Genomic DNA, 12475 nt, shown 5'->3' with positions numbered 1-12475 from the left:
GTCCGGAAAATTGTCTTCAGGAAAAATCGAAGTCGACAAGACACGCCATTTTTTCCTGAAAAGCAGCAGGTTCTACATATCCGCAATGGTAAGCCAAAATGCTAGAAGGAAACATGTGGCAATCGATTGGAAATGGAAACCGCCTTTTCCAAATAGCTTTGCAGGGGCCGGTTCTAGACATTACCTATTACGCGAATCTATTAGGCCAGCCACTCACTATCAGGTAGACCTGACAGTTACCTACTAATGATCAGGTCCGTCTGTCAGGTTAACCTGATAGTGTGTGTGTTCATCAGGTATCAGGTAGACCTGACAGACGGATCTTTTCAGCCGTACCTGTCTGGCCTACCTGATAGGCCAGCCACTCACTGTAAGATAGACCTGTTCAGGTCCGCCTCATTAATCAGGTCTACCTGATAGTGAGTGGCTGGCTGTGCGAGTTATTACTCATACAAGATAATATGTAGGTACTCATACCAATGTACTTGATCTGTACTATGTATATATTTGTATATATTCATGCATAAAATCTGTTTATGCATTAAAAACGAGTTTACAATTGTATATTTGGTTTCATAGGTTGTGAGGTTTGTAAAAGAGTTATTATGACAAAATAATGACTAATAACTAATAACAGTACCTAATACTTAATATTTATTTAATTAAAGACCACGTATTTAAGTTATATATAAATAGGTATAAGGATACATACTATGTAAGTGTCAAGTCAATTTGAATGTAAAACTTAGGTTGAAAAGGCCAAAGGAATACAATTTTGACTTACCTAATGAAAACCGTTAATGAAGTTATAATTAATTCATCAGAATCATTACTTAGCAAAACTACGCAATAGGTATTTGTGTTCAATTTTACATAATCACTAATCACTAGTTACATATGTTTGAAGTCCATTTATACCAATCGTAGTAGATGTCATTCCTATAATTTTTTTTCATTTCATGAATTAAGACATTCAACTTATTCAAGTGACTGAAAAGCAAGAAGCAAGTAATGGTCTCTTAAACCAGTTAATGGTTTATAAGCAGTTTAAGGAGAACAAAATTTTGAAGAAATTTAAGTAGGTAGTGAAAACTCTTGGAAGAAATTCTTTTTTGAGATTAGATTAGATAAAAGTAATAAGTTGATTATGACAAGTAGGAAAAAAAAATAATAATAATAATAAAAATAAATAAATACAATAGGTAGTTTTTTCTCTTTCTCAAAAAAGTGGATTTTAACTTGACATTCAAAACTGGATTTAAAATGTGCAACTGACGAGTACTTATACCTAGGTACTTCATGTTAATGAAGTATGTACCTACCTACTTCTATGTTTTCATACGGTTCCTTTCTTTATTATATGTAGGTTAGGTAGGAACCTACCTACATACCTAATTGTATCTATAAAAAAAAGTTTGCTAAAAATCCAAGATCGTTGCAAAGGTTGGCGGTATTTTGACCGCTTTTTGGTGGGTTTCGGTATAATTCAATAATATGTCGGGAACGGTATGAGCTAGAAAATTGAAATTTGGTATATAGTCTACAAATGTGACAAGGATGCAAGGCAGGCCGCTTTGGTTAAGATAGGCCGCTTTTTGGCGGTTTTCGATATAATTCAATAAGATCACCCTGCAGGTAGGTATATATGGGCAAATTCTAAGATCGAAGAAATATTAACTTGGTTTGCCTTCTTGATCCTGACCTGGCTATAGTTATCTGTGAGTACCGTATTGTTGTTTACGTTCCTATTTCATTTGAGACACCTGATATATTGGCGAAGTATGGCGATTTATGGTGATTACAGGTAACAGGTGTAATACCTATGTAATCGGAGACACATTTGACGAAGCAGTAGGTAGTACACTGCCACTCCATGAGTCATTTATTGTTATTATTATTTTACGATTATTTATTATTTTAAGAGGTTTGATAGCAACCTCCGTCGCCGAGTGGGTATCACACTAGGCTTGTACTCCGGAGGTCCCGGGTTCGATTACCGGTGGGGTTGAATGTTTTTCGGCTCTGTTCTTAGATTTCGGGGTGCAGTCAGCCTCGTGAGGAAAATTGAGTAGCTACTTTAACGGCGGTATTACCCGAGTTAAAAAAAAAAATAGTAAAGGAGGCTTTTATTATTATTTTTTTTATTATTCTTTCAAACGTAAAAATATTATAATTACATGAAAGATTACATAGTAAAGTACAATAATAATAACTAATGAAAGATTAGGTACATACTTAAAATAAATTAAATATAAATATAAACCTAATAGATAATACAACATATTACTTATCTTAGCCGATGTTGAAAATCTTGTTTACATTTTCTATGTATAATGTTTTTGATAATCCTAGATCTAGGTTTTGATTAAATGAGTTGTAGAGATTTAGAATGCGTGGAATGGTAGATTGATTATAAATGGATTTATCTCTTGGGTTAATGTAAAACAGATTTTGCGAATTTCGTGAGCGCAGGTGTACTACTGGTATTGTATAGGAAATGGCTTGTATAGCTGTTGGGCAATGGCTTTTGTTATTGCATAAATCATATACAAGTGACAAAGATGTGGTATCACGGCGCTGTTTGAGTGATGGTAGTTGTAATTGTTCACACAGTAATTTTGAGGAGATGTTATTCGGATATGTTGGATAAAATCCATTAAACTTCCAAAAAAGGTATCGCACAAATCTCGATTGGATGTCTTCAATAAGTTTTATTTTCCCTTGTGTTTGTGGATCCCATATGACTGATGCGTATTCGCATTTGCTTCGAACTAGGGTCTTTTAGTAATGGTGTGATATCCACAAAAAGAAGCTCTCAGTTTCACCACAAATAAATCATGATTTAGATTAGGTTTGAAAGAGGGAACTGTAACTGCCAAGGTCTTATCGTCCCGAAATCGAAGAGAGAAGGAAGACTCATGTTCGAAAGCCAGCCGAGAACGAACATTATCCGTTCAGGATAAAATCCTCCCCGGGCGGGAATCGAACCCGCGGCCTAGCGTTTACAAGGCAGACGCGGTACAAACCAGGCTAACTAGGCTGGTATGAGTCATTGTTATTGGACGCGATTTCGAATTTCAATTCCAATAGGCTTTAGATTTTCATTTACTATTACTTACCTATTATGTTAATATTAATTTATTAATAGAGTGGCTAAGTAGGTATATCCATTAGGTATATGCGAATTAGTATTATGATCAAACTACATAAATTTTAATATTGTCAACAAGAATTACTTAACACCTACCTAGTTAGGCTGTTAGTTTGGTTGTTAGCGCGTCTGCCTTGTAAGCGCTAGGCTGCTGGTCCGATTTACGCCCGGGGCGGATTTTATTCTGAACAGATAATGTTTGTTCTCGGAACGGCTGGCTTTCTCCTAAGGTCTTATCATCCCGAAAGCGAAGGGAAAAGGAAGTAAGGATAAGAGAAAGCCAGCCCCTTCCGACAACTTACCTCATCTGTTTAGGATAAAATCCGCCCCGGGCGGGAATCGAACCCGCGACCTAGCAAAACTGTAGAAACAATATCCTATCTCACCTCGTCCGAGCTCATCTCAACCCGGTACATAACCACAGCCTGAGACTTCCTTCCTTGGAAAACTTGCATTATCTGATGATTCATAGGAGGTAGTGCTATCATAATATTTGCAGTATTTTATTCTTCTTTATCCTGGTTTTCATTATTTTAATTATTTCTTTAGCTCTACCTATTTTTCTGCTCTATGCACTTCAAAGTCCGCTTTGTCTTCGATCGGACCAAAACGGTAAATTAAACCAGTTTTAAAGCTCTCCATGGAGTAACCTGGTTGTCCTTAAGACTTCTTGCAGATAGATTCTTGTTATGCAGTTTGTCACTAGGCTAGTCTTGTTTCAAAACGATCTAGGATCAATCTAGCATTGATTTTCAATATATAGGTATGTACCTATACCTAATAAAATATATGTAATAAGTAGGTAGATAAAATAATGTTTTATTCATCATGATTGCTATGAAAATGGCAAGTCACTTGGTAAATGAAGCAGCTAGCACGAACACGAACCCATTGAGTTAATAGATCAGTTGCGCTTAAGTCATAGACCCGTTTTTTTTTTTTTTTTTTTTTTTTTTTCTTTTTTCTTTCTTTTTCTATTACTTGTTTTTCAGATGTTGGATGATAAAGAGGGAATTGTAGATAATCATGGAACTCAAGGTTATCCAGTGGTTGTCATTCCCAATGATATGCTTCAGATGAGAAGTTCAGACGCAACGGAAGACACTAAGAAGGATAAATCTAGAAGAGGAGAAGGTAAGAAATAACCACACCAGCTTCCGAAATAGAAATGGAGGCAACGGTTAGGACTTGGGATAGAAATAAGTATTGTGTATACATATAATATATGTATAGGATAGAAATAAGCATTGTTTATACATAGGTAAAATATATCTATACAGCAATGTATGACCCACTCGAATCGCTCTGAATCTGTTGGAGTTTTCGAAAAAAAAAAAAAAAACTCGTATATCTTTAATTTTTGCAAAGAAATACGGGTAGTTCTCAGGTAACAATTGGATAATTCTCAGGCTGCCTGAGAATTATCCAATTGTTGGGTGGTACGGGTCAGATTTCAAATCCAGGAGATTGTGATTCCCAGCAACCTGAGGTATACGAAAGGTAGACCCAGGTACTAGAACATTACGACTCTTTCTCGATTTATAACCAGACAATTTCTCACCCAACAGTGTTTGTGTGTTTGTCTGTCTGTTCGACTTTTATGCCTGGCCAAACCGCTCATCAAGCAGCAGGTTCTACATATCCGCAATGGTAAGCCAAAATGCTAGAAGGAAACATGTGGCAATCGATTGGAAATGGAAACCGCCTTTTCCAAATAGCTTTGCAGGGGCCGGTTCTAGACATTACCTATTACGCGAATCTATTAGGCCAGCCACTCACTATCAGGTAGACCTGACAGTTACCTACTAATGATCAGGTCCGTCTGTCAGGTTAACCTGATAGTGTGTGTGTTCATCAGGTATCAGGTAGACCTGACAGACGGATCTTTTCAGCCGTACCTGTCTGGCCTACCTGATAGGCCAGCCACTCACTGTAAGATAGACCTGTTCAGGTCCGCCTCATTAATCAGGTCTACCTGATAGTGAGTGGCTGGCTGTGCGAGTTATTACTCATACAAGATAATATGTAGGTACTCATACCAATGTACTTGATCTGTACTATGTATATATTTGTATATATTCATGCATAAAATCTGTTTATGCATTAAAAACGAGTTTACAATTGTATATTTGGTTTCATAGGTTGTGAGGTTTGTAAAAGAGTTATTATGACAAAATAATGACTAATAACTAATAACAGTACCTAATACTTAATATTTATTTAATTAAAGACCACGTATTTAAGTTATATATAAATAGGTATAAGGATACATACTATGTAAGTGTCAAGTCAATTTGAATGTAAAACTTAGGTTGAAAAGGCCAAAGGAATACAATTTTGACTTACCTAATGAAAACCGTTAATGAAGTTATAATTAATTCATCAGAATCATTACTTAGCAAAACTACGCAATAGGTATTTGTGTTCAATTTTACATAATCACTAATCACTAGTTACATATGTTTGAAGTCCATTTATACCAATCGTAGTAGATGTCATTCCTATAATTTTTTTTCATTTCATGAATTAAGACATTCAACTTATTCAAGTGACTGAAAAGCAAGAAGCAAGTAATGGTCTCTTAAACCAGTTAATGGTTTATAAGCAGTTTAAGGAGAACAAAATTTTGAAGAAATTTAAGTAGGTAGTGAAAACTCTTGGAAGAAATTCTTTTTTGCTGTGAAAGGACAATGTTTTTAAGTAAACTACAAGAGGGGGGGTGTCCAGTCGTTGAGATACATTGAACATTGTACTTACTTGGAGCAGACTAGTTAGCTTGGAAGCTAGCGCGCCTGCCTTGTAAATGCTAGTTCTCGGAGTGGCTGGCTTTCTCCTATCCTGTCTTCCTTCTCTCTTCAATTTCGGAACCATAAAGACCTTAACAGTTACAGATCCCTTCATCAAACCTCGTGGGGAAAAAAATCTGGGCAATCGCATATGAGCTGCTGGCTTTTCCCGACCTCACTCAGGCTGGCTGAGGTGCGAGTAGGTACTTTGTCACCGAATGAAGGGTAAAATCCGTCGTGAGAAGACCTCGTTAAAAGTGACGTAAAAACCCTGAAGGGGAGGCGGATTTTATCCTGATGTGATAATGTTCGTTCTCGGAACGGCTGGCTTTCTCCTATCCTGTCTTCCTTCTCTCTTCGATTTCGGGAAGATAGGACCATAGCAGTTAAAGTTCCCTCTGTCAAACCTCTTTAAAAAAAATGAATTTTACACCTTTTACATTTATTTTTTCAGAGTTTTGACCTCAGATTTGGATTTTTCCCAACTTTTTACATAGGAATCGACCATTTATTTATAATTTTTACCCATTTGCAACTGCTCCATTGCGATGAAACTTTGCCAACTTATTGCTTAGGTACACTCCCGGGAAACTTTTAGGCTATTTTCCGGTTAGTTTAATTTATGTTAAGCTACCCCAAGTGAGGAAAGAAAATAGAAGGGTGACCAAAGTTTTTTTTTTAACGCGACCGTGTTGTGTGTGCGTGTGCGTGCGTGCTGGCGAAGCAGAATACAACAGCTTGTACCTATTGAAAATTGATGCCAATTAGACTAGTTACCTATTTAGATCATTTTGCTAAAGAAATAGCAAAAGTTGAGTGCGAAGGGCATCCACTCGTTAAATTTGCAGCCAAAACCAAGTGTCAGCCCAAAGCAATCACTCTGGTTAGGGCTGATTCAGAGGCTGACGAAAAACGCCGACCCCGTCTGTACACGGGAAAAGGAGAAGAAGAAGAACTTAGAGTATGGATGTAATTTCAGTAAACTCATCTGTAGCTGAATACCTATCCCGCATGCAAGGCACCCCTCTCCCCCTTTCACTTCATCATTTCCTCAAGTTCTCGGCAGATACAATCAAGCGTGAGGCGGACATAGAATCCTCTCCCCTCTCCTCACAAGACATGGGAGGACTCCTCGAAATCGCTGCAGACCCTCATGAGTTGTTGATAGAGAATGGAGAAGGTGGGGTAAGTTATCTTTATTATATGCCAATAATTAGCTCTGACCCTAAGGCATCATGCACCATATCAAATCAATGCAAATTCTCTGAAGTATGCTACATAGTGTCTCTCTTATACTCTGGTGATGATGTCCCATTGTAAAATAAAAATACAAATAAATATAATTAATTAATACTCTGGTAGTGTTGTTATTGGCCCAGGCTCCTAGATATGATCAGTGAACTTATAAAACAGGGTGTCGTGTGACAAACTTCAAAGGCATGTTCCAGAAACTGCAGAAACACACTCTTAAGTAGGCATTCACAACGGAGAACCAACCATCGACGATAGCCAGGCTAATGATTAAATAAACAAATCAGGCTAATGAATAGAAGCGTCCTCAACGGAGCCTTGACCATAGCTCCGAACATAGTACTGACCCTCGCAGAAAATGAAGAAATTGAGCTGAGTATTTTTCTGTGATGGTCGATGGTTTTTTGGTAACATTCTAAGATTGAAATTTCAAGCGTATCTAAGTAAGCAGGAGGTTTGAACCGCGAAGGTTGTCGTGACCGCGCACAAGTTTCAATCTGTACAATACAGAGGGCCAATGTCGACAATTGCTTTTAGGTTTACTAATTTAACTTGAAATACAAACAACAACTTTATTACAGAAGAGGAAGAAGAAGTACAAGAAAAAACCACCTAAACCAAAAAAACCTCGCCCAGGTCAGGTACACATTGCTACAGCATTGGACGGAACTACTCTGTTCTGCTGTCCAGAATGTAACATGGCTTACCCGGACAAAGATATGTTGGAGCAGCATCTGATCGGGCACAAGATTGAGCGACGCTTCATATGTGACATCTGCGGTGCAGGACTCAAGAGAAAAGAACATTTGGAGAGACATAAACTCGGACACAACCCAGAGCGGCCCTTTGTCTGCTCAATATGTTGTAAAGGTAAGATCCCAACTGAGGTACCAATAGAATTTTACAAACAAACATTGTAAAAATTGTTCCCATTCATACATTGGAAAATGTGGTCAATGTCCAGAATAAATAAATCTTATTAATAAGAGAGGTTTTCTGTTTGTTTGTAAGAGGTTGGCGTCTGAACGGTAACTCGTAGAAACTTGAAATTTTGTACACAGGTTCATATTTTTATGGCGGTGGTTATAGGCTAGGTTAAAATTTCCTAAAGCCAGCCGTTCGCGAGTTGTTCGAAAAATTCGAAATTTTTGGCCGACTTTGGGTCACATTTTGGACTGGAAGTTGACATTTGTCGCGATGACCTATATTTTTTATTTTTTCATCAATCTTGCAATCATATTTCCTATCATAAAACGTTCGGTTTACCGTTTTCTGATGAACCGTTCCGGGGATATTCGCAATTTTATTGGATTTTTAGTCCTCCTTCCTTTATTATTACTAATAATAAAAGGTATAGTGGACGGACTATTGTATTCGCTTCGGTGTCTGTCTGTCTGTCCGTCAGTCTGTCTGTCCCCATAGAAGGACTTATCCAAACCTGGTCGACCTATATATCAAATTAAAGGTCTTTTTACCAGGATCGCGAAAATGGTGGTGCAAATTTTGTCCAGAAAACCTTAAAGCCAAAAAACCAAAAAAACTGGTTTTTGGGGGATTTTTTTCACATTTTCTCACACAAATGAGCTCTGATCATGAAATTTGTCGCGACGACCCTATGTTAAGCTACGCCGATCAAGGCCAATAAATGGATGGGTGACTTAAACATTTTATTGGGAATAAAGGGAGAACGGGCTCTAGTCTTGATTTTAAATCATTACGTGAAAGTAAAATCAAAAAATCAAATCAAGAATGATAATAAACTGAATATTAAACAAATTAGGTAGGTACATAGGTATTCTTTAACCACGATCGAATAAACTACGGGCTACAAAATTCCCGGAGGGACGGACCCAGCTTGTTGGACCTATTTTCCATAAGAAATACACAGGGAGTAGAGACTCCTCGACGACTCGACGCGAAGAGAATCTTTTTCCTCCAGCAGAGTATTGTGTATCTACTCTTCACTCATCACTGAAGTTAAGCAACGTTGAGCGTGGTTGGTAGCTAGATGAGTGACCACCTAGGAAACTTTTTTTTTTAATGCGACTTTGAATTATTTACCGACATAATATATCATTGAAGTTAAGATACGTTGACCATGGTCGGTATTTGGATGGTAGAATATCAGGGAATATTTTTCAGATCCATTCCTCCTTTTCTTCTTTATTTAGTCATTAGGGAGCGCGACCGTATTTTCTCGAAGTGAAAAGCCAATAGGGAGCGCAGAGCGCAACTTTATTCTCTCGAAGAGCGAAACCAAGAGGGAGCGCGCAGCGTGACCATATTCTATCAAAATGAGAAGCCAATAGGGAGCGCGGAGTGTGACCAATCATTAAAAAGTGTCCAAAAATTGAACTTTTTTTTAAATTTTCTAAGTCCAAAATCGACCGCCTACGGCGGCCAATTTTCGACCAAAATTTCTTATCTTTAATACTCCCCGTGTAATGAGGGATCATTAAAAAGTGTCCAAAAATTGAACTTTTTTTTGAAAATTTTTCTAAGTCCGAAATCGACCGCCTATCGACCAAAACATTCCTATCTTAAAATACTCCCCGTGTGATAAGGAATCATATTAAGTATGAAAAAAATTGATTTTTTTTTTTTTTTGAAAACTTTTCAGTTTCTAAGTCCGAAGTTTGAAGCAACATTGACTTTGGTTGATATCTGGATGAGTGCGACCATATTCTATCAAAGTGCGAAGCCAATAGGGAGCGCGTAGCGCGACCGTATTCTCTCAAAGTGAGAAGCCAATAGGGAGCGCGGAGTGCGACCATATTCTATAGAAGTGCGAAGTCAATAGGGAGCGCGTAGCGCGACCATATTCTATCAAAGTGTGCAGCCAACAGGGAGCGCGTATCGCGACCGTATTCTCTTAAAGCGAGAAGATAATGGGGAGCGCGGAGCGCGACCTTATTCTCTCGAAGTGCAAAGCCAACAGGGAGCGCGCAGCGCGACCATATTCTATCAAAGTGCGAAGCCAATAGGGAGCGCGTATCGCGACCATATTCTATAGAAGTGCGAAGCCAATAGGGAGCGCGTAGCGCGACCGTATTCTTTCAAAGTGATAAGCCAATAGGGAGCTCGTAGCGCGACCGTATTCTTTTAAAGCGAGAAGCTATTGGGGAGCGCGCAGCGCGACCGTATTGTTTCAAAGTGTGAAGCTAATGGGGAGCGCGTAGCGCAACCGTATTCTATCAAAGTGCGAAGCCAATAGGGAGCGCGTATCGCGACCTTATTCTTTCAAAGTGAGAAGCCAATGAGGAGTGCATGGCGCGACCGTATTGTTTCAAAGTGTGAAGCTAATGGGGAGTGCATGGCGCGACCGTACCCCCTCAAAGCGAGAAGCCAATAGGCAGCGCGTAGCGCGACCGTACTCTCAAATTGAGAAGCCAATAGGGAGCGCGGAACGCAACCATATTCTATAGAAAGACGAAGTCAATAGGGAGCGCGTAGTGCGACCGTATTACTTCAAAGTGAGAAGTCAATGAGGAGCGCGTAGAGCGACCGTATTGCTTCAAAGTGTGAAGCTAATGGGGGGCGCGTAGCGCGACCGTATTCTCTTAAAGTGAAAAGCCGATGGGGAGCGCGTAGCGTGACCATATTCTATAGAAGTGCGAAGTCAATAGGGAGCGCGTAGCGCGACCGTATTCTTTCAAAGTGAGAAGCCAATGAGGAGCGCGACCGTTTTTTCTAAAAGGTGTAAAGCCAATAGGGACAGCAGAGCGCGACCTTATTCTCTCGAAGTGCGAAGCCAACAGGGAGCGCGCAGCGTGACCATATTCTATCAAAGTGCGAAGCCAATAGGGTGCGCGTAGAAATGCGAAATCAATAGGGAGCGCGTAGCGCGACTGTTTTTTTTTTTAAATAGGTTCCTTTTCAGCTTGGTGAGGACTACTCAGTCCTGGGTATAAGTTTTATTTTATACAATATTTCTGTATTTCTGATCTATTCTGTTACATTGGTTTCTTCATTGGAACCTCATTTGCTACGCTTTTGGTTTGGTCAACTATGGTCAAGACAGGCCCTCGAATGGGTTAAACTCCCATTGCCCTTGGGGTGAAAGCAAGTGCTCTCCGGTTATTTTATTTCAGCTTCCTTGGACAGTTATCCGGCTATTTTCAAACCAAGGTACAGCTATAGTTTTTTTATTATTATTATTATTATTATTATCGTCAAATTCCTCTTGTTTTGGTTAATTTTTTTTTTTTTTTTTTTTTTTTTTTTTTTTTTTTTTTTTTTTTTTTTTTTTCTTATGATTTCCCAATTTTTTATTTACTAGGTGTTGTTCAATATTAGTCGATCTTTTCTACCAAAGGATATGTAGGTAATTTAATAATGATTTTTTTGTGTGTGTTTTCAGTCGTTGGAGGTGACTGTATCTCAAGTTGGTAGCAGTGACCCCCCTACCACTATTGTCGTACCTGTACATTCTTTGGATGAGGATGATTCCAATGAACAGAAACCCCTCATTATACCTGGCACCAATACTCTCATAGTTCCCCCCACTTCCACTAGTATACAGCAGGTATGTAATAATAGAAGATTCTTTAGTCATGGTAAGATCATACTGATGGACCAGGGACGAATTATTAGCCTGGGGTTTCATTTAGTCATGGTAAGATCATAACAAATGGACCAGGGACGAATTATTTATTATTAGCTTCGGTCTCTGGGTGAGATCCTCAGTGACTCCCAGGGCGATTTGTTTGGGTTAGACACCGCGCCATTAAAAATAAAGGATTGAGAGGGTAGTGGCTAAATTAGAACAACTATATTCATAGTACCTATCACAGTAAAGTTAACGTTTATTTTTAACCAACTTTATATTGAATGAACGTTTCTTAAATGAACTAAATGTACGGAAACGCTCGGGCTATGGAGAGTCGGTGAGTTATGAAAGGTTACCTAGTTGCGGACAGTACGTTATGCGATGGTTGGTGAATCGGTGAGTTGTGAAAGGTTACCTAGTTGCGGACGGTACGTTATGCGATGGTTGGTGAATCGGTGAGTTGTGAAAGGTTACGTAATTGCGGACAGTATGTTATGCGATGGTTGCTGAATCGGTGAGTTGTGAAAGGTTACGTAATTGCGGACAGTATGTTATGCGATGATTGGGGAATCGGTGAGTTGTGAAAGGTTACCTAGTTGCGGACGGTACGTTATGCGATGGTTGGTGAATCGGTGAGTTGTGAAAGGTTACGTAATTGCGGACAGTATGTTATGCGATGGTTGCTGAATCGGTGAGTTGTGAAAGGTTACGTAATTGCGGACAGTATGTTATGCGATG

At 38.9% G+C, this 12475-nt stretch overlaps 1 protein-coding gene across 1 annotated transcript; it reads left to right on the top strand.

The window, feature by feature from the left end:
* Positions 1-4129: 4129 nt before the first annotated feature.
* LOC103508923 (zinc finger protein 281-like) lies at positions 4130-8471 on the top strand. Its single transcript, XM_026823390.1, has 3 exons — positions 4130-4285; positions 6917-7122; positions 7770-8471. Exons 1-3 carry the CDS (start codon positions 4144-4146, stop codon positions 8106-8108), a joined length of 687 nt encoding a protein of 228 aa, XP_026679191.1. The 5' UTR covers positions 4130-4143; the 3' UTR covers positions 8109-8471.
* Positions 8472-12475: the final 4004 nt, after the last annotated feature.

The sequence above is a fragment of the Diaphorina citri genome, unplaced genomic scaffold, assembly GCF_000475195.1.
Source record: "Diaphorina citri unplaced genomic scaffold, Diaci psyllid genome assembly version 1.1 scaffold447, whole genome shotgun sequence".
NCBI lineage: Eukaryota > Metazoa > Arthropoda > Insecta > Hemiptera > Psyllidae > Diaphorina > Diaphorina citri.
Note: the sequence above shows the minus strand (reverse complement) of the source record. Positions and strands in the feature narration are given on the sequence as shown.

Excerpts from the sequence above, each read along its gene's own strand:
- LOC103508923 (XM_026823390.1), top strand. The coding sequence starts at position 4,144 with ATGTTGGATGATAAAGAGGGAATTGTAGATAATCATGGAACTCAAGGT. Across the intron at positions 4,286-6,916 it reads TAAATCTAGAAGAGGAGAAG|TAAACTCATCTGTAGCTGAA; the intron begins GTAAGAAATAAC and ends ATGTAATTTCAG. Across the intron at positions 7,123-7,769 it reads TAGAGAATGGAGAAGGTGGG|AAGAGGAAGAAGAAGTACAA; the intron begins GTAAGTTATCTT and ends ACTTTATTACAG.